Raw genomic sequence first — 22,475 nt, 5'->3', positions numbered from 1 at the left:
TAAAGAAAATCTCTCACCCTTTGTATCTGATCACCCTGGCCTGCCACCAGTAAGTCGGTTTAGTACAAATGCCTCTATCCTGGATGTCTCATCACTGTCATTTTTCAGCCATTGTTGATCCCCTCAACCTGATCCTCAGTGATAAATTCCCAGCTGTCTTTTCTGTATTTGGAGTTGAGCCTGATTTCTCTCCCGCTACAGAAGTCCTGAATAAAGTCTTCCTTACCATTTTTAACAAGTGTCAGAATAATCATTGCTTTTACCAGTATACAGCAAGTTTACAAATCATCAGTGTGCAACACCAGGAGGCATCACACAGTGAAGCAATGCATTGCTAGCCACGCAGAGACATGCACAGGCAGTAGGTAAACAGCTAGGTGTGCCTGAGTTTCCACACACTCAGGCACAACTACAAAAAGCAGATCATTTAGCCCAGAGCCTATAAAACCATTACTGGCTACTCCTCTGGGGAATGTGCTCTTTCATAGAGAAATTATTCCACAATAACAACTGCTTATCCTCCAGAGACCTGAGTTATAATTTCAATATCAGTGGCAAGCTACTTCCCAACTGCTCAAATTCGAAAAGCATTTTGTGACCTTTCAAAGAAATTAAAGGACAGAAATACTAACAATGTAGTCACAAATTACAAAGATATTTCAAATGTGAAGTTTTTCTTTTATATGACAAATACATAAAATTAAAATATTTACATAATAATTTTGTAATATTTTAAAATTAAAATATTTTACATAAAATTGCTATTAAAATTATGAGCCTGCTTTTAATATGGAATGGAAAGTAACCATATCCCAGATAAAACATAACCCCTTGGGCCCATTAAAGTATTTACATTAATATACAAGCACATGGAATACCTACTTATCAGTGCTCACAAAACATCTCCCAAGGCTTTTGAACACAGTGTGGCTGGCTTACCAATTAGACCAAGTGATTTCAAAAGAGACCTCTTCCATGAGAGAGAACATGAGCAAAGTGTTAAGTGGTGTCTACTTCACCTGTGGCCATCAGCTCCTGACAATGCACATTGGCAGCTTTGTAGTCATGGAAACGCAGTGCCTGCTCCACTAGAAGGATGAGAACCTGTCCACGCCTTTCTTCTGGGTCTTCACCTGTAAACACATGCAAACAACTTACTGTTTGGGGCAGTATCAATTGATAGAGGAGTTCCTTATCTCTATCTTTCCAATTAATTCTCAAATGAAAAACAGAGATTAGAAAGATTTTTATAAGACAACAGGACAAAAGGTCAAGGCCACTTAGACCTTTCAATCTAGTTATTAATCATGAAATTATCTCTCAGTCTCCAAAGTGATCAATGATTAATATCAGCCTGATACAAAATATAAATTGGTACAACCATTATGGAGAGCAGTACAGAGGTTCCTTAAAAAGGTAAAAATAAAACTATCATATGACCCATCAATCCCACTGCTGGACATGTATCCAGAGAAAACCACAAACCAAAAGGCTGCCTGCACCCCCATGTTCACTGCAGCACTGTCTACAATAGCTAAGACACGGAAGCAACCTAAATGTCCGTCAACAGAGGAATGGATAAAGAAGATGTGGTACATATACACAAGGAATATTACTCAGCCATAAAAAAGGATGAAATAATGCCATTTGCAGCAACATGGATGGACCTAGAAATCGTCACACTGAGTGAAGTGAGACAAGGACAAATATCTTATGATATCACACAGACATGGAATCCAATTTTTTAAAAAAAGAAAAGAAATGAAATTAGTACAGAACAAAAATAGACTAACAGATAACGAAAACAAACTTGGTGGAGAGGGATAAATGAGAAACCTGAGATGAACACATACACACTATTTTATACAAGATACATAAACAACAAAGACCTACTTTATGGCAAATGAAATTCTACTCAATATTCCATGATAATCTATATGAGAAAACAATCTAAAAAAGAATGAATATATGTACATTTATAACCGGATCACTTCACTGTACACTAATATAACACTGTAAATCTGTGATACTCCAGTAAAATACAGATATACCAGCCCCATACCAGTCATTTCAACGTAGGCAGGTAGAGGAAAAGTCTTCCTCCAAATAGGGAATTTAAACATTTTCCCTATTTATTCTAGTATTTGAATGTTCTAATTCTAATCAATAATGACAAATAAAAAGATAAAAACCATAAATACAAAGTAATATGGATTTAAATTTTATAGTTTCATTGTGAGAAACTTAGTTTGTATATCAGGTGATCTGAGCAGGTAGCTAAAAGGAAAAAAACATAAGCAAAAACACGCTTGAAAACGATTCTAGAAAACTCCTACAAATAAAACCAAGTTCACAGGGAGAAGAGCCAGCAGTAGAACCAGACTAGAAATCAACTAAGCAAAATGGTCTAAATGTTTAGTTTGAAGAAAATACTAACGGTAGTAGGACAAAACTTTGAATATATGAACTATAATTTAAACTATGTCCACAAATTCTTTGGTACTCCCTTCTAAAGATGGAGCTTACTGCTTCTCCCCTTGAATGGGGATGGCTAGTGATTTATTTCTAACAGAATAAGCTGTAAACAATGGTGTCTGACTTCCAAGAGGAGGTTGTAAAAAAGTACTACAGGCTCTACCCTGCTCTCTGGATCAACTGCTCCAGGAGAAAGCCAGGAGTCACCTTGTTGAGAGGATGCCCAAGAAGCCCCATGGAGAGCTCCCTGGGGCAAGGGGCTGAGGCTCTGATCACCCGCCAGAGAGTAATGCAGGCCTGTTCCAACAGCTGTGGAAGCCATCTCAGGCTCACCCAAACCCAGTCAACTTCAAGCAGAGCCTATAAATATTTTCCCTTGAACTTGGGAGGGCCTGTGTGACTGCTTCCATGAATAAGACACAATAGAGATGAAGCTGCCCAAATTCCAAAGCTAAATTACAGCAAAATGACATGAAACTTTTGCTGGTTTCTCTTATACGCAAAGTACATCATGAGAAACGCTGGACTGGAAGAAACACAAGCTGGAATCAAGGTTGCCGGGAGAAATATCAATAACCTCAGATATGCAGATGACACCACCCTTATGGCAGAAAGTGAAGAGGAACTAAAAAGCCTCTTGATGAAAGTGAAAGGGGAGAGCGAAAAAGTTGGCTTAAAGCTCAACATTCAGAAAACGAAGATCATGGCATCTGGTCCCATCACTTCAACATAGTTTTCTGCTTCTGTAGCCCTCTAAGATGCTAAATTCCCAGAGGGCAGCAGGTGTGTAACAGAACTCTGTATCCAAAGTACCTGACAAAGTGGTATTATTTTCCTCTCTGGGGCCTCTATTTCCCCATCTGTAAAATGCCAGTAAGGAGAGCCTGCAGTGAACAGTAGAAGAGCCAGTGTGTTAAAAGGGCACAGAAGGGAGCTGGCACACAGCAGTCACGGTTACACAGTAGCTATTATGTGCACTCAGGGGGCTCGCAATAAAAGCTCCACTTTGAATGAAATATGGATACTAGTCTTCTCTTTTAATGATACTGGACTGAAGTTATAACACAGATTCCACATTCAAGTTTGTGAAACAGAGGTGGTCAAGTTGAGATGGTTCCAAATAGGAGAACTAAAATAGCTGCAACAAAGAAAAGCGATTTGAACACCAGGTGTTCCACACAAATGTACTCGGCAGGACTGAAGAGTAATGTTCATACCATTAAACATGCAGGCCTATCTTGATCACTGATATTCCTATTTTTAGGTCAGTGTCACAGGGATGAAAATGGAAATTAACAATAGTAGGCAGGTACATGGAAAATGTAGACAGCATCCTTGACTGCTTCATTAATGTCTGGATCCTTATGAAATTCTTCCCTGATGATCAGAGTGCTTTCAAGTTTACAAAGTGCTTTCGTATGCATTAACTCATGTGAGTCTCATAACCTAGACTTAAAGCAGGGGGTGTCATTCCTATTTCCCAGAAGCTGAAGCTTAAGTCATTTAGCAAATGAATAGGAGAGTAAAGACAGGACCAGTCTTCAGACCCCACACTCAACTTCTCTGCAGCCTTGCAAGATACTTCCTGATGGCTGCCTGACCCCCAAGGTATATCTGAGCACATCTCCAAGGCCAGAGGTAAAAATGCTAGTGTTATGCTTTCAGAAAAGGACATCTGACACAACTATAAAGCCTTATGAAGAAGGGTTCTATTTAGATTTTAAAACATAAATGTGTCTACCAAATATACATATACATATATATATTTACTTAAAGCTCAAAATATAAATAAAATCCTCTTTACTTTTTTTAAGCTAAACATGGAATTTAACCCCATTTTAATTAAAAACAATTTCTGGGGTTAAAAGCATCTTCAGGCAGGACTAGATCTTGAGGCATGGAGACTGCCCCTGGGTGGTTTTCCTTCTCTCTCTTAAATGGATTCATTTTCAGAAAACTGATCAGACAAATGACTGCCAGCATCCCCAAAGTTGTATCCTTACGAATTTAATTGTGAAAAGAAGAATGTGCCTCTGTCTTCCTGTGTTTATATATCAAACGTCAGGAAAGATTTTGGTGGTTTTTCTTGAGTCATACGGTCATCTCTGCACTGGCAGGTGGACAGAAGGTACTGGCAGGACAACAGTGCCAACCACTGTGGCAAAGCATGTTGACTGGCAAGTCTCCTGGGGTCACATGGGCTGGGAGAGGGACAGGGTCCCAAAGGAAGACCACTTAGCAAACCAACAGACATGTCCAGTATAGACAGCTGATGTTTCGAGTCAGCGGGCGGGCTCACGTTCATTCTTTTAGTTGAAATGGGAAGGTATCTGTCACAAAATTGTGCTGGATTTGAAAATTTTAAGCTGCACACTTTAAAAATCTGTTTAAGAAGATGAGGACGCACTTGAAGATGTCCATCAGGTGGGATACACATTGGATGAGTCAAAAATACAAAAGAAAAATGTTGAAAGACTGGTAAGCACAACAGTGTGACACACGAAGTCTAGACTCGACATGCTCTGTTATTCACCCTGCTGAACAAGATCCTCATAAAACAGGAAGAAAACATCAACATCATTCAACGGAAAATGAAATAAGATAATGCATGTGAAAACCTGGCCAAACAGTAAATGCACAAATTTTTCTAAGTAATTATTCAGGTTCAAAAATATTACACCAAATGTGGAAAATGAAGGTGAACTAGCTGAGCTGGCTTGTCCTACTTTCTAAGTTTTCTGGTTATAAACAGTAACTCTGACTTCTGTTTCTGACCCTGCATGACCATGGAACCCCCAAATAAGTCTGCCTTCATTTAAAAGACAGAGGTCCAAGCAGCTCAACATAGGAACACATTTTTATAACATGCCAATCTTGCTGGAAAAGACAAAACCTTGCTTAAAAGCAGCTCCTCTCACACCTAGTGGTGCACATTCCAGTGTTTTCCTAGGATGATGCACAAAATAACACAGATTCTGCAGTTAAGCATTCAAAACTTACCTGCTACCCTCAGCAGCTCAGCAAGGCCCAGCAGCTTGGTGGACTGCTTGTAGCACATGGGGGACTGGCAAATACACTCCCTGATGAGGCCGATCCGATCAGAGCACAATCGCACTACAAAGAAAGACACACTGATGACTTGTGACCAGGGACACAACAAAGGTATGATGACCTTCCTAATTTAAGGCAAATGAACAAAATGAAAACTGTGTTTATGCCCAGATCAATTAGAATTAAGTAAAAGACAATTTAAAAAAATAATACAGTTACTGTTGACTCTGAATGAATAATATACAATAAAGATCATTTATCACCAAAGTTCTGAAATACAGCAAGTGAACTGACATTCTGAAATTAAGACAGAAGTGCTGCATTTTCAAGTCAGGACTAATGGAAAATTTTAAAGACAGTGGTATTTGTCTTTGAAAATTTCATATACTTCCTTGTACACCTGTTTGCCCACCATACCTCAGCTTCCCAAAATCCATTCCAAATTCCAAATATCCACTTTCTACCTCCACCACATCACTTCAGTTGGGACAGTAAAAGTCCTTGAAGCACTCACTGGTCCAATTTATATAAATGACATAAAGGAGAAAGGCAGTAGCTTTTCTTTGGAACAGGCTTTTGGAGGAAGGGTAAATTTTTATTGGGATTAAATTTCAGACTTTCAGAAAGGTTGCAAGAATGATACAAAGAATTCCTCTAAATAGTTTTCGTCAAGATTAACCCAGAATTTTCAGTGTTCAAGATATAACTTTCAGGACTGTCTAGGGAATATTTTACTATTATCTCCATCTGAGGTAGGTAAAGTTCAAAGCCATTAAGTTGACACAGATCACACAGGTCAAAGTGGGCTAAATCAGAATCTAAACACAAGAAGACAAAATCACAACTGTATGTAATGCCTAGCAGGGTGTTAGTCCCTCAAACTCAAGAGGTACCCTTTCATTATTTTGGTTGCTGGAATAAATGTGCCTAAATTAATTTTTATTGAATGTAAGGAAAGGAGCATAGAGAGAGGAGAAGGAAGGGACAGAAGTGGAGGGAAAGAGGGAGAAGGCAAAAGAGGGTAAGACCACTTTAATTCTGCCAGCATTAAGAGGAACTCCAAGGAAACTCATAAAATGACAGCTGAAACTTGCAGAGCTGTTACTATATCCCAAACACTGTAAACATAACAGGCTTAATCTTTGTAAGTAATTCTATAAGATGCTTATTAATACTCTCATTCTGTAAACAAGAAAAGTTAAATACAAAGAAAGGTTAAGAAGAGTGTCCAGTTATTCAGCAATACGTGAAAAAGTGGGTTTCCCTTGTGGCTCAGATGGTAAAGAATCTGCATGCAATGCAAGAGACCCAGGTTCGATCCCTGGGTCAGGACTATCCGCTGGAGGAGGAAATGGCAACTCACTCCAGTATTCCTGCCTGGAAAATCCCTTGGACAGAGGAACCTGGCAGGCTACAGTCCATGGGGTGGCAAAGAGTCAGACACAACTGAGTGACTAACCCTAACGGACCTAAGGCTGGGCTTAAAACAACACTCTCAAGTCTGGAAAATCGATGGACTCTATTGTAGAAAGAACACAGAGATAACTGAAATATCTTAAATTGGTTCACTTGAATATAAGAATACTTTGGCCACCTCATGAGAGGAGTTGACTCACTGGAAAAGACTTTGATGCTGGGAGGGATTGGGGGGAGGAGGAGAAGGGGACGACAGAGGATGAGATGGCTGGATGGCATCACTGACTCAATGGACGTGAATCTGAGTGAACTCCGGGAGTTGGCGATGGACAGGGAGGCCTGGCGTGCTACGATTCATGGGGTCGCAAAGAGTCGGACATGACTGAACGACTGAACTGAACTGAATACAACATAGACACCCAAGATAGAAGGAAAAGTGCACACACAAACACATCATAGGCGACCCTTACATAAGGAATCATTTTTATACATTTCTGATCCTGTTTTCTATTAACTCATGCATTCTATCTAGCAACACTAGCCTTCACCGCTGGAAACATCAACTCTGACAGTGTAGGCAAAGAAGGGCATCAAAACAAAGCAAAGTGTACTACTGTACACTGGCTACAATTTAAAAAAAATTACCGGATTATAAGTCTTTAAATATCAAGTTATTCTGTTGATCCAGTATTCTGATGAATATGAAAACAGCTTAAACCTAAATTGCACCTGTGGCATAAATACAACAAACAGTACAGAAAAGGAATATTCCATCTCCACATCCAGGAGTCATTCTAATAGGAAACTCCAAATCAATATATCAAACTGAAAAGCTGTCAGGACATGAAAGCAACATCTTTCTTAAGACTCTCCTCAGTCAGGAAGTTTCTCAGCGAGGTGGCAGGTTTGGTTGAAAATATTCAAATCCATCAGCTGATTTGTAAACATTGCTAATTGAGTACCACAGAAAAAATCAGAGCTCAACATAATTTTCAAACTTCAGTAGCATTTGGGAAACCATTTTTGTTTTTGTATTGTATCAATCTGCTTGGATTAAATAACTAGCTAAAAGATACACACAGAGTCAAAGCTATAATGTCCTGACCTAACAAGAGATACAAGAAGGACAAAAGTTTCATAGTACTTTGGACTCTCTCATGATTGAAATCTTCAATTAAAAATATACGTTTTGGGGAGGTGGTTAATGATTTAAGACATTTGGGAATAAACTAAAAATGCTTGCTGGTAACTCTGATTGATCCTCACAATTTAAAGAGGTTTGAGCTCAAAAATTACATGAATGGTACAAGTGAATGGACTTTTCTAGCAATTTAACAATCACCTTGAATATACCTATCCTGCTGCAGGATACTTAAAATCACATACTTATTACTTTCAAACAATAATCAAGAAAATAGTAATACCACCTTTCAAAAATCTTAGATATTTGTCTGACAAGCAGAACTTTCATTTTTAGTAAAACTACAGTGGAAACCCACACGAGAATGTCTCCACTGGCTGGTATTCCCTAAGATCCATCTGACTCAAATAATCTCAGAGGATAAACACACCAAGGAACCTGTAACAGACTATCACTGATCAATGATATTAGAAGTTTTTTTTAAAAAAAAAACAAACACCAGAGACACAATTCCAGTGAAAATTTATCAAAAACCAGAGATGAAAAGAACCTAGCGAAACCTCTCCCACTTCCAATTCTGAACATTTCCAGAGTTAGAATAAAGATGAGAGCCTTTTGCTGTACACCTGAAACTAACACAACACTCTCAGTCAATTACGCTTCAATAAAAAAATTAAAAATCTTTTTAAGAATAAAGATCAGAGATTACATGGAAACTAGCCAAGCATACTGCGAATCACCAAACACACTCACTTCATTTAGGGCACTGAGGTGCAGGGTTTGAAGCAACAGAAAATCTCTCTCCTGCTTATCAGGTGAGGTTCAGGACACTGGGAGATGCCCACTGTCCCAAAAGGACAGATGACCTGTTTGGGCTGGTACTAATAAGGTCCGTCTAGTCAAGGCTATGGTCTTTCCAGTAGTCATGTATGGATGTGAGAGTTGGACTGTGAAGAAGGCTGAGCGCCGAAGAATTGATGCTTTTGAACTGTGGTGTTGGAGAAGACTCTTGAGAGTCCCTTGGACTACAAGGAGATCCAACCAGTCCATTCTGAAGGAGATCAGCCCTGGGATTTCTTTGGAAGGACTGATGTTAAAGCTGAAACTCCAGTACTTTGGTCACCTCATACAAAGAGTTGACTCATTGGAAAAGACTCTGATGCTGGGAGGGATTGGGGGCAGGAGGAGAAGGGGACGACCGAGGATGAGATGGGTGGCTGGCATCACTGACTCGATGGACGTGAGTCTGAGTGAACTCCGGGAGATGGTGATGGACAGGGAGGCCTGGTGTGCTGCGATTCATGGGGTCACAAAGAGTCGGACACGACTGAGTGACTGAACTGAACTGAACTGAATCTGACTTCCACCTTTAGGTAAAAGAACTTGAGCAATGCTAACATACTGTTAGTAATTTAACTCTAAACAACAATTTCCTGTCATTCCCTCTGTTAAAAAAATTATGGATTCAATTAAAGAATATTCTACATAAGCATAAGAAGAAATAAACTATTATCATTTAGAGCTACTTCTAAATTATGCAACTGAAACAAATAAATTTCAATCCAAAACTGATGTAAACGTGAAACTCTCACCTGTAATCCCCAATTTCTCTTTTTGTTTTTATCCAACAGCCTCACTGCTGTACTAATGTCACTGAAAAATGGGACAGAGGGCAGAAGCTATTGCTAATGGATTAAATGACCAAAAGTACTCTTTATTTAGACACCTAAACAGGAATACTAGTGAATTTATGCAAAATAAGTTAATAAAAGTGCAACACTTAAGTAGAAAACTCACCTTGCAAAGGCAAGATCTTCACCCCAAATTCTTCAAGGCACCCCAGGGCCTGGATAAGATCGAGCTCCTCTTGAATGGCAGGAGGTCGATCTGTTATCAGCTGTAAACAGCACCTAGGACAAAATCATTTTTAAAGTGGAAAAGTAGCATATGTTCAGCTAAACTGCCCTTCTATGATCGACAACACGGAGATCCAACACATTTATCAGACAGCAACTTCCTTCCAGGTATTCTGCTAGAGGCTTTCTGATCTCTTACTTAATCCTCACAGCAAGCCTGTGAGACAGAGAAACATCACCACTTGCTTTGCAAGGAAGCCAAAACTGAAGCTCAGACGTGAGCGATTTGCACAGGTTACAGCTTGTAAGGTATCAGAGGATAAAGCAAGATAGGTTAGCTCTGGGCTTAGTGCTCTGTTTACTGTTAACCTCAAAGATAATGATGATATAAAAAGGATTAAGCAAAAAGATGGAATTCAGATAATTTCCAGTTATTCTTCTAAGGAAAGCAGAAATGTCTTGATTTCATCACAACTTTGTCTCTCAAAGGAAAAAAGAATAACCTAACAAAGTGCACAAGAGACAGTTTGCTGATCAGAAACAATCAGTTGTTGATGCAGTACTGAGATAAATATAAGTGACAGTGATTTGATAACTAAGAATTTGTGAAACCTATGGAGGATTTTAAGCAAATTTTGTGAAACTCAGAGAAAGCATACTTGATAAATTTTAGTTAACAACAAATCTATTTTCTGAAAGATGCACGTAGAGGAACAGTGCAGAGAAGCCACTGGCACTCCACTCCAGTACTCTTGCCTGGAAAATCCCATGAATGGAGGAGCCTGGTGGACTGCAGTCCATGGGGTCGCTAAGAGTCGGACACGACTGAGCAACTTCACTTTCACTTTTCAGTTTCATGCACTGGAGAAGGAAATGGCAACCCACTCCAGTGTTCTTGCCTGGAGAATCCCAGGGACGACAGAGCCTGGTGGGAGGCCGTCTGTGGGGTCGCACAGAATCGGACACGACTAAAGCGATTTAGCAGCAGAGGAACAGTGGAGCATGAGACTAGAAAGGACAGGCAGAGGTCAGGCCATGAAGAGCAAATGAGTCTAAGATCCTGGACCATCACAGGAAGATGTCTAGGCCAGTGTCTATCTACATGACCAACTGACAGATATAGGCCTATCTTCTTCTTGCAAAAGTTAGGGCATTTAAATCAGATAAGCACTAACACATACTACTGGTTCAAGAGTAAACAGTGTATAACCTATTTATGGTATCTACCAAAATTCCAACTGCATTTACCTTTGAAAACAGGAATTCCAGTTTTAGGAATTTATACTACAGATAAGCTCTTTTTGAAATAAAATACACTAAATCAGGAACTAATTAAATAAACTATATAAAAGTAAAGCAATGGAATATTTTACAACCACCAAAAAAGAATGCAACAAACCAATATGCACTTACACAGAAAAACCCTACATAAAGATAGCGAGTGAAAAAACAAAACAGAGAAAGGTATGGACAAGTAGTAAGCACCTGTGACTTAAGAAAGAAGAATGTAATATTCAATAAGATATTCCAGAAGGATACACAGGAAATAAATTAAAAATATAGAGAGCATTAAATATAGGGGAACTATAATGAGGAGAAAGACACTGTCCATAGACTATCTTTCTGTATTTTTGAATATTTTATCTCGTGCCTGCATTGCTTCTTCAATTAAAAAAATTAGTAAATAAATAATAATTTAATCAATAAGAATGGATGGCTATTTTCTATTTCAATAAAACTGTGAACAATTAAATATATCTGAGCTCACAAGTCACAATCAGTTGGTGCAACATTATATACATATGACATTTTTAAAATTAAAGTGTGTCCTTATAGGAGAAATTCCATGGACAGCAGAGCCTGGCGGGCTATGGTCCATGGGGTTGCAAAGAGTTGGACACGGCTGAGCAACTAACACTTTCACTTCACTTTCATAGGAGAGAGGAGATGGATGAAAGGAAAATACTGCAAGTATAGTTTTTAAAATGATCTCTAGGAGCATCTGTCAAGAAGATTTAGGTCAAACACAACTCCCAGTTTCAAAGGCTGTTCTATTTGATATTTTCATCATCTGAAATAGAAATACTATCCCTTGGGAAAGAAGAAAAAACTTACTAACTATTTTAAACAACTCTGTCAAGTTTAATAACATGCCTTGAGAAAACATGACTCTGTGATAAGATTTCACTGGGGGTGGGGGGTTGAGGGGGGAAATGTCACTTTTAAAAGTCTTGCTAGAGTTGAAGCAACTACTAGTCATTTGAGGGGAAAAGTAACTAAATAACTACCACAATCTTTACACCAAAATAATCCAAATAAGCCTAAAATCTCAATGCAAAAATAAAACAACTGAAGTAGTAAGAAAAGAATATGAAAAATGACTTTAATGATCTTTGGAATTAAAGGTCTTTCAAAGTCTGACACAAAAGACAGAAACCTTATGTAAGAGAAAAGAATAACAATTACAATTTTTAGAAATTCTAAATAGCCATTTGAAAGATAAATTCTATACAATAAAAAGCTGGCAACATAGTTAAGCCATTAAGAGAGGCAAAGGCTTAAAGTTCTACATGCAAAAAAAAAAAAAAAGCCCCTAAGAATCAATACCAAGGAAAAGGAACGCTAACTTTCCTATACAACAGGCCAAGAAAAGAACAGAATCCCTAGTCCATAAATTTCCACTTGGAAGAGACTTTTGGGTTTTATTATCTAATTAGGTCTCCTGTCCCTAAGCAGACTGGAAGCCACGTAAAGGATACAGACATGATCTAATGTGCTAAAATTTTCCAGAACCTGGATTTGCAGGCTACAACATGAATTTCTTCCAAGAGAAGAAAAGTATAACCTTCCAGAAAATCAGCTAGAATGACTGTGGGGAAGTGTGCTAGAGAAAAAGGCTCATAAGCTAAAGAACACTCATGATATAATTAAGTTTTCTTTCTATATTCAAGCACTAAGCAACTGTACCCCAAATGGAAGGGTCACTCTGTACTTGTGATAACGTATTTTGTAAATCAGAGAATAAAACCAACAATGCAGTGTGTGTATTCTGACCCCACTCTCTCTTATGGAGAACACAGTTCCTCTACCTGGCCAGATCCATGCAGGTGTCAGTGAGGTTGGTAGAAGAATTGAAGTACTCTCTGCTGGCTGCCAGAACCAAGTCAATACTTTTTTCATAACTGACCCTGTACTGGGTTTTTCCTTTATGGGCTATACTAGTTGGTGGATTTATTGAGCAACCACTGCAGTGCATCATCTGCCCAGCCAGGTGGATGTTCTCAAGGCGACTGGAACACAGAAGACTTTCTGTAAATATCTGGAGAAAAGAATAAAACAGAATTAGTGCTTAGAAAGGGAGGACTCAATTCTCAACACAATGGAAGTTCTGATATCCAAGTATAATAAAGTTTAAAAATACATCCATTCTACAAGTAGAGGTTGCACAATACCGTGAATGTACCTCAATGACAATGAAGCATACTTTAAAATGCTTAATTTTATGTTATGTGAATTTCACCTCAATTAAAAAAAAATTCCCTCTTTTAGTAAGAAGAAATAATTTAACTGAACAAACTAATGGTAGGCATACTTTCATGTGTTACAACAAACACTTAAGTAAAATACCTAAAGTTTATACTCACTAAAATCAGGTCCATTAGACATACTGTCCCACACTCTAGTTGAACTATAACATTTTTATTTTTTAAAAGAAAATCTTTGAATATGGTGCACATAATGACTGCTTAAAGCACATAAAGTCAGTCTCAGAAGTGTACGTGCATGCTCAGTCTATCAGTCACGTCTGACTCTGCAACCCCACAGACTGTAGCCCGTCAGGCTTCCCTGTCCCTGGGATTTCCCAGTTAAGAATACTGGAGTGGGTTGCCACTCCAGTAGGGGACCTTCAGTCTCACTAAATACCTAAGCTACAAATGTTCTCCTTACACCTCATCACTAGAATGACAGTACACCACGTGACATTTTTTTTGCCAATTGGCAAATTAAAAACTATTTAAATACAACAGAAGCTACTTGATGAAAGGTAGTTGTGCAAATACCACAGCATTTTACAAAGGCAACTAATAACACCAATTAACATAAAATTTATTCTATAACTGAGGTTATTTACTTACTCCAAAAGAGTCTCATTAAAGAGATACATTTAAGCCCACACTAATCATGTCGATATATAATCAGCACAAGAATTTCCCTGGGAGAACGTGCCCGGAAGAACGTCCCTGGGACTGTTCTTTCCTATCACGCCACTGTTGGATGAGGACAGAAATAGAAGCAAGAACTGAAAAGAACATTTAATGGACAGGCAAGAGCTTCCTTATAAAAAGGAAGGCTACCCAATTTTGATAAGATCTCCTTACTTTCAATTGTTCTAAAGCTTCTGGAAAAGGTAGTTTTAGACAGGCTTTTACTAAAATGACTGGCAAAGATAAAATTACTAATCTCCAACAAGGGATCTGCTATAAAATACATATTGTGGCAGAAAGCAAATTATCAGGCAGTAACCCTAACCACTTATACAACAGGTGAAAATGGCTCGCTCCAGGTGACCAAAATGACTTAGGTGTAACAGTTTCTCTTTTTCTTTGATTTATTCAGGTAAGCCATAGAGAGTCAATGCCCAATACTGAAAATTACAATTCACTCGTATTATTTTAAAAGTTTTGCTGAAATGAACAGTACATATTTCTGCTCTACAGGCTATATAGAAATCTTGGATTTTATCAAAACTGGGCCAATGAGATTTCAAATTAATTTCCAAGAACAGGTAAACCAAATACAACGGCCACAAGTCAGTAAGACAATATGGCATAATTTAAACAGCACTAAAATATTTTAAAATGCCAAATCTGAGTTATCCTCTAGAATCAGTGTAAGACAGTTATAATATGCTTTAAAATATTTTCTCAAAGGAGAAAGACTTAACAGCACAAAGTTGTTAAAATATCAAAGTCTAATACAAATGTGTTAAAACATAACAAAAACGATTTAATATGTCAAGCTGTTATGATAGATTACACAAAAATGAGTTCAAGTATAATATATTTAACACCAATTTTTCAGTCAGAATCAGAAAATACCAGGAAATAATGCCACGCACACTTAAAAACTACTTTAAGCATACTAATGACAGTTAAGATTTGGGGCCCCATATGCATATAGATTATTTTCTCCTGAAACTGAATTTCCAGTTTTGCTTTAGATACAAGGGAGAAGTTACTGGCAGTTGTGCATGGTCAGAGACTGTAATCATCAATATAAACTTTACACCCATCAAGCAAATAAAAATCTGAAGTTCAAATACAAAAAACTATTCATTTCTCAACAGCCTATGTTCATTTCTCAACAGTGCTCTTTTGTTAAAACCACCTTGAATTAAAATACAGCCAATTTCATAAAACACAGACCTATTTTCTAACTCTCATTTTATCCACAGGTTATGCTTCGTGATTGTCAGAGCAGAGCAACACGAGAAATATCCTACACAATTTGGATCTGGCTTATTTGATAGGAAAATTCAAATGGGAACACTCTTGTGAACTGTATCTCATTAAAAATGGGTTAGCTGGATCATTTTTCCACACAAAGCCTGAGGAATTTGGTGGTAATACACAGACCTTCCAAAATAAGGATTAAATTCTCCCGGGTTACAATCCTAGACAACTAGCCATCTTTAAGTACCCTTTGTACGCCAAATACTAGAATATGCACTAGAGGAGCTGAAGATGAACATGATCTGATAATGCCTGCCTATAGGCTAATGACCAAGAGGAAGAAACACACATAGAAACACGCAAGTCACTACATTTGAAAGAAAGGCTACAAAAGAGATGAGCTATATCAAAGGACAAAGAAGGTATCTTAGAGACATAATTAGTGAGCTAAATCCTACAAGTTATCATCAATTTTCAAATTTAAAAAAAGAGGAACATATTCCAGGTAGGCAAAAGGAATAACGTGCAGAGTCACAGAAGCAGGGAGCAGCACGGTGGGCAGAGGGACTCAGGACAGATCAGACACCACTGGAGCCCAGGGGACACAGTAGAGTGCATCAGAGGCGAGAAATGCACAGGGTGGCTGGAATCACCAGTGGCTTTCTATGACAGGGTATGAAATATGGGTACTTTCTGACCATACATAGGGAATAAGCAACTCATTTTAAGAAGAAGAGTATAATGAAAAGGTCTGTTTTAGAAGAATATTCTCAATCCATGTAAGTTAGAAGGAGACAAGGAAGGAGCAGAACAAGTTTGGAGGATTATTGCAACTTAGCAGAGATGAAGACAGGGCAGATTTGAGAGACTTTTCTTAGGTACATGAAGTCGTTTTTCACATGTCACCAGTGTTAGTCACTCAGTACAGTTCAATTCAGTCACTCAGTCGTGTCTGACTCTTTGCAACCCCATGAATTGCAGCACACCAGGTCTCCCTGTCCATCACCAACTCCCAGAGTTTACTCAAACTCATGTGCATCGAGTCGGTGATACCATCCAGCCATCTCATCCTCTGTTGTCCCCTTCTCCTCCTGCCCCCAATCCCTCCCAGCATCAGGTTCTTTTCCAATAAGTCAGCCCTTTGCATGAGGTGGCCAAAGTACTGGGGTTTCAGCTTCAGCATCAGTCCTTCCAATGAACACCCAGGACTGATCTCCAGTCGTGCCCAACTCTTTGTGACCCCATGGACTGCAGCCCACTGGGCTCTTCTGTCAATGGGATTTTCCAGACAGGGATATTGGAGTGGGTTGCCATTTCCTTCTCCAGGGGATCTTCCCAACCCAGGGATCGAACCTGGGTCTCCTGCACTGCAGGCAGATTCTTTACCATCTGAGCTACATGGGAAGTCCGACTACAATGGAGTCATTTTTGGTGGCCAACAAAACTATGGAACAGAGGCTTGTACTTGACGTACAATTGTACTTGATGTACAATTTGGAGTTTTCCAGATGAGAATTAACCCACTAAACAAAGGTGTGGCGATGAACAAAGAAGATATGAAAGTGCTCAAACTCTAAAGCACTACTCAATTACCAGCTATTTGTCAATAATTCAGTCCTATTACTTGCAGCGAAGCTTCTGGTCATCATCTTTGTGTTCAATCAACAAAATCTAACAACCAAAATTTAAAAATTAAAAGGAAATACTGAAATCTGTCATGTTACCTCATAGCAAGCGTCAGAATCTAGACACGTGTAAACATTCTGCTGCATAGTTAACATGTCCTGCAGCAACACTCTCCAGTGAGACTCGCTGACAGGAGGCTGCCTGGGAGGAGAAAAAGAAAAAAGAAAATTGCGGCTGTCAGTTGACCAAAAATAAAAAAATTGGTACCACCATTCTCTATGCCACACAGCTCTTGGATGATCCACAGAAGTATATTTCATTTGAATTTCCAGGGAAAAAAGCTTGGATTAAAGACAGATGGAAAAGGTGGGCAGTGACACAACATCAGAGATGCTGGCAGAGCGACCTCGGCCACAGGCGGCCTAGACACAAAACTGGAATAGCATTCTCTGACTACGGCAAAGGTATACAAGTGGTGAGTTTCTATGGTGAAATAAACACGTGGCCTAAGATAAAGCAGCTGCAATACAGCAGAAAAAGCACTTGGGGACAGGAGAATGCATTTCAAAATTCCACCCTCATCACTTTGCAATTGCCAGCAGGGGATGTCCTTAACTTCAACCACACGTACAGATGGAGAAGGCTACAGAGGCCACACGTGGCTTGAGTCTTGAGGAGGGAAGCGCAGCTGGTCAGCAGGGCAGCCTCAGGGTTTCCTCTCAGTGGGAGTCTCGGCAGAGTCCAGGGAGTCTGGGACAGTGTTGCGGGGGTTCCTTCCACCCAGGTGCCAGCCCAGATGGGACAAGACAATGAGCCCTGTAAGGCAGCTGCAGTTCCTATCTGGCTTACGAAGATGCTTCATTCCCCACACAAGTTGGTATCTATTTCAACAATTCCATAGCCACACTGTTCAGAGTCCCCTCAAATATAAGCCAGTGACCACACATGGGAAAGTTCAAAATAGCAAGTCCCTATCAGATTCCCCAGTTTATCGACAGTTTCCTCTGCTCAGAAGCAATTTACCAATCAGGGCTTGAGCAGTGAGGCCTACACAATCTAGTTGTTCAAATACCATGTCATGTTAGCCTCCAGAGTCACAGAGTTAGATATTTGATGGCTCAGATTCTTCTGCAGTAGCAGAAAATGTTCTGTTAACAATGCCCCAGGGACTCACATACTAGCTCTGTGACTGCGAGTATTTAATACTCCTGAATTTCAGTTTTCTAACTTAAAGTCCATCTCAGACAATGATAAGGAATGGAAGAGATTAATGTGGATAAAACAGACAACTGAAGCCAGGTTTTTCCTAACTGTAAAAAGAGGGTCAACTGCCTGTATGGAATTGAATAAACTTACTAATTTCTTTGAACTTCAGATCCCTTTTTTGAATATTATGAGGATTAACTTAAAGTAGAATGTATGAAAAGACACGCCTCACATTTTTCTGGTACAACAGAGCATTCAACAAACGTGAATGAATGAATGGGAAAGTTATAAATACGCTGTTCATTTTTCTGTCGTCACTTATTCCATCACGAATATTGCCTGGTATGAGGGCGGATGTGCTGTAATTAATTCTCTCCACCTCTCTTCAAAGTTCATCTCTGTTGAATATCTATGAGTTTGTAATCACTATTTATGTTTATTTTGTAGTGTTGAAGTTCTATATACTCATGAATCTCATTGCTTGAAAGGGTAGGTTTTGTTTTGTGTTTGTCAAACACCAACTGAATGTTTCTTTTCCATGCAGTCTTCTCTCTTATGGATTAAAAAAAAATATTTAAAAAAATTTATATTTGCTGCACAAAATGAACAATTATTTCTATCCCATATGCAATAAAGCTTAAGAGAACACATTCTTTTCCAGCATACAAATACATAAAACAAGCTGACATATTCACAGGTCTTCAAGGATAATCCCTCAAGTGCTTCCTTTAGCTAGATGTTGATATGTGAACTCTTTGGGTGGACTTCAAAAAATAAGGGCTCTTTCACATTTGGCTTGCAGGCAAAAAAAGTAGCAAAATGTTTGAAAAATTGAGTGTCCATCTTGCACAAGCTCCATAAAACCAGACCTGGGCACTGTCTAGTAGAATTCAAATTCTCATGCCCAGCTGTTCTTCTGGAAACCGGCAACACGGGACAGATGGTATTAATGCTTGCTCACACATGGCTAGCTGTAAGTACAGGTTCTAATTAAAACAAATTATAAGACATTATTTCCAATGGTCTTTTCAGAATACATGCAGTAAATTAGAACCAAGAATAGAACTTAGAGGCACTATAACAAGAGGTTTGAAAATTGACAGAGATACCTGAATACAAACATGATGTATGAGTTACCACTTTGGAATGAAGGCATGTGTTACTTTCCAGAGAGAAAATACTACAGCATTCAAGATGGTAAAACCTCACTGGTGACAGTCAGTGAAACCTGCCACCATTTAGAATATGCGTAAGAAAATTCTATAGTTGCTAAATGTCAAGCCGTGGTAGCATACGTGAAATAATTAAGACTCATTTCAAGTTGACTACCTTGAAGAAAGAGGCCCTGCTCTCTTACATAGTCTCAGTAAGTAGAATGCCATAAGTAGAAACTAACTTCAAAGATTTCAAAAGCACTTGAGAGATTCAATGGACAGACAGCAGGTAATCTAGCAGCAGCACCAATGCTTTCTTATTGAAGAGTGGGTTCTAGAGTAGAGCCAACATGGTGGGAAATCCTGACCAACTGTTTACAGAAATCTTAAGACTTAAAGAAATCTTAAGACTTAAATTATCAGAATCTTCTAAATTACTCATTTAAAAACTGAGAGATGGCCAGTGATACATAAGATTCCAAATTACATGTACAGTGACTATAATACTTCCCCTGGATAAGCTGATGATTTCAAGGGAAATATAAGGCACATAAATCAATAACTATAATAAACTGTCCAAAAAGAGATGAGGAGAAAGTTTTAAGCCTTCCTATAAATTTATAATGATTTTCAGACTTTCTACAGATCTATAACAATTAACATAATATGGTTATTATTATTAGAAGATAGACAAATAGATCAATGGATCAAAATAAAGAATTCCAAAATAGGCCCCCATTACATGGATGACTGATAGTCAACAAAGATGCAAAAGCAATTCAGTACAGAAAGGATAGTCTTTTCAACAAATGATGCTGGAATATTTAGGTATTAAAAAAAAATTTATATTGTGAATGATAAACAAAAATGAACTCTCAAAATGGGCCATGAATCTGACTGCAAAAGGAAAAACTAAAAATTTTACTACAAATGGCAAGAGGAAATCTTTGTGGCAAGAGTTGCATAACATGACATCAAAAACACAATCAACAAAGAATAAGCTGATAAACTGGATCTTATCAAAATGTATAAAATATGCACTTAAAAAGACAGGTATGAAAATGAAAAGATAAGACAGACAGGAGAAAATCTCTGCAAAAGCATATATCTAAAAAAGAACTTGTATCCCGAGTATATAAGAAAACTCAAAATCAGTAAAGAAACAAAAGCTCAGTTTTAAAATGATCTAAGAAGATACACTGATGGCAAATAATCACATAAATAGATGCTCAATGTTATTACTCTTTGGATAAAGCAATTTAAACAAAAATTAGATACCATAACATATTAATACCTATTAAAATAAACTTAAAAAGACTGACCATACCAAGTATTGACAAGGATGGACTTCTCCTAAAAGACTGATTAAAAAAAAAAAAAATTACAAATGCTTTGGAAGACAGTTTTTCCAAAAGTTAATCATCCATCTATTGATATGATCCTGCCATTCAACTCTCATGGATTTATCCAAAGGAAATGAAAGCACATGTCCATACACAGACTTGTGCATGAGTATTCATAGCAGCTATATTTGTACAAGCTAAAACTCAAAATAAACCAAATGTCCATCAACAAGTAGAAAAGATCCACAAAGTGCAGTAAATCCACCAATGGAATAGTAGTCAGCCAATAAAATGGAATAAACTATGGATCCATGATACAACATGGATGAATCACAAAATAATTATGCTGACTGAAAGAAGCCAGACAGAAAGCATACTGCTATGACTCCATTTACATCAAATTCTAGGAAATGTAAAATAAGATACAGAGACAGAAAAAAGATCAGTGATAGCCTGGGCAAGGAATGGGGGTGTGATGGGGAGAAGCAGGAGGAGGAATGGGATTATAAATGAGCAAAAGAAAGCCTTCAGGGGTGATGGTTAGGTACATTATTTTGATGAGGTGAAGGTTTCACGGGTACATCAGCTAAGTTCAGTTCAGTTGCTCAGTCGTGTCCAACTCTTTGCGACCCCATCAATCACAGGCCTCCCTGTCCATCACCAACTCCTGGAGTCCACCCAAACTCATGTGCATCGAGTCGGTGATGCCATCCAGCCATCTCATCCTCTGTCGTCCCCTTCTCCTCCTGCCCCCAATCCCTCCCAGCATCAGAGTCTTTTTAAACGAGTCAACTCTTCGCATGACGTGGCCAAAGTATTGGAGTTTCAGCCTCAGCATCAGTCCTTCCAATGAATATTCAGGAATGATCTCCTATAGGATTGACTGGTTGGATCTCCTTGCAGTCCAAGGGATTCAAGAGTCTTCTACAACACCACAGTTCAAAGGCATCAATTCTTTGGCACTCAGCTTTCTTCACACGTGGATCAAAACTTATCAGTTTCTATACTTTATATGTGCAATTTATTATTGGTCAATTATAACCCAATGAAGTCAGAAAAAGAAAAAAAACACACACAGTACTTGTTTCTAATCATGCACAATTATCAATTAATTGTGTTTATTACTCACTTTCGACCGGTGTGCCTAGTCAGCCTAACCATCAGCTTGCGTGCCTCTTCTGAGCTAGACTGAGTATTTTTAACATAGGAAATTGGCTTCTCAAGTCCATGTTTCTCCAAAATCTCTGACACACTGTAAGTAAAAAAGAACTTTTAAATATGCTTTGCTACCAAAAAAAACAGCTCTAAGAACGTTGAACATACAACTAGCACTTAGGTTTAAGTACTTAAAAAAAAATAAAAAAGTAGCACAGGGAATGACCCAATGTTACATATTACATTAATTCTTAGCCAAAGAAAAGCTAATAACTATATACCAAATTTTATTTCCCCTACTGACTTTTATTACAATATTCTTGGGATAAGTTAACATTTTTTTAAAACCTTGGCATATCCTTATCTCAAAATCTTTTTCACAATTTTGCTGTACTCTAAAAGCATTAAGTCAGCAAAATAAGCCAAATCTATCATTGCAATACCCAGCTTTAACTCTTAACAACCCTAGTGAGTATTTTGTTATAGGCAAGGCTGCTAGAAAAGCAATAAGCAAAGGATTTTAGAGTTGGAAAACCACAGAAACCATAAGGTTCAATCTTCCTCAGGAATCCATTCTATAAACAAATAAATCAGATTCC

General features: G+C 38.3%; 1 protein-coding gene across 1 annotated transcript in view; it reads right to left on the bottom strand.

Moving 5' to 3' along the window:
* The window catches only part of NBAS (NBAS subunit of NRZ tethering complex), a 331,331-nt gene that overhangs the window by 156,294 nt on the left and 152,562 nt on the right, over nucleotides 1-22,475 (bottom strand). The window contains exons 28-33 of the mRNA XM_040225023.1: nucleotides 21,851-21,973; nucleotides 17,117-17,219; nucleotides 13,029-13,258; nucleotides 9,881-9,993; nucleotides 5,476-5,589; nucleotides 1,020-1,133 (exon numbers count right to left, since the gene is read on the bottom strand). Coding sequence (XP_040080957.1) covers nucleotides 1,020-1,133; nucleotides 5,476-5,589; nucleotides 9,881-9,993; nucleotides 13,029-13,258; nucleotides 17,117-17,219; nucleotides 21,851-21,973 — 797 coding nt within the window. The remainder of the gene's footprint in view (nucleotides 1-1,019; nucleotides 1,134-5,475; nucleotides 5,590-9,880; nucleotides 9,994-13,028; nucleotides 13,259-17,116; nucleotides 17,220-21,850; nucleotides 21,974-22,475) is intronic.

The sequence above is a fragment of the Oryx dammah genome, unplaced genomic scaffold (genome assembly GCF_014754425.2).
Source record: "Oryx dammah isolate SB20612 unplaced genomic scaffold, SCBI_Odam_1.1 HiC_scaffold_25, whole genome shotgun sequence".
In the NCBI taxonomy this organism is placed as follows: domain Eukaryota; kingdom Metazoa; phylum Chordata; class Mammalia; order Artiodactyla; family Bovidae; genus Oryx; species Oryx dammah.
Note: the sequence above shows the minus strand (reverse complement) of the source record. Positions and strands in the feature narration are given on the sequence as shown.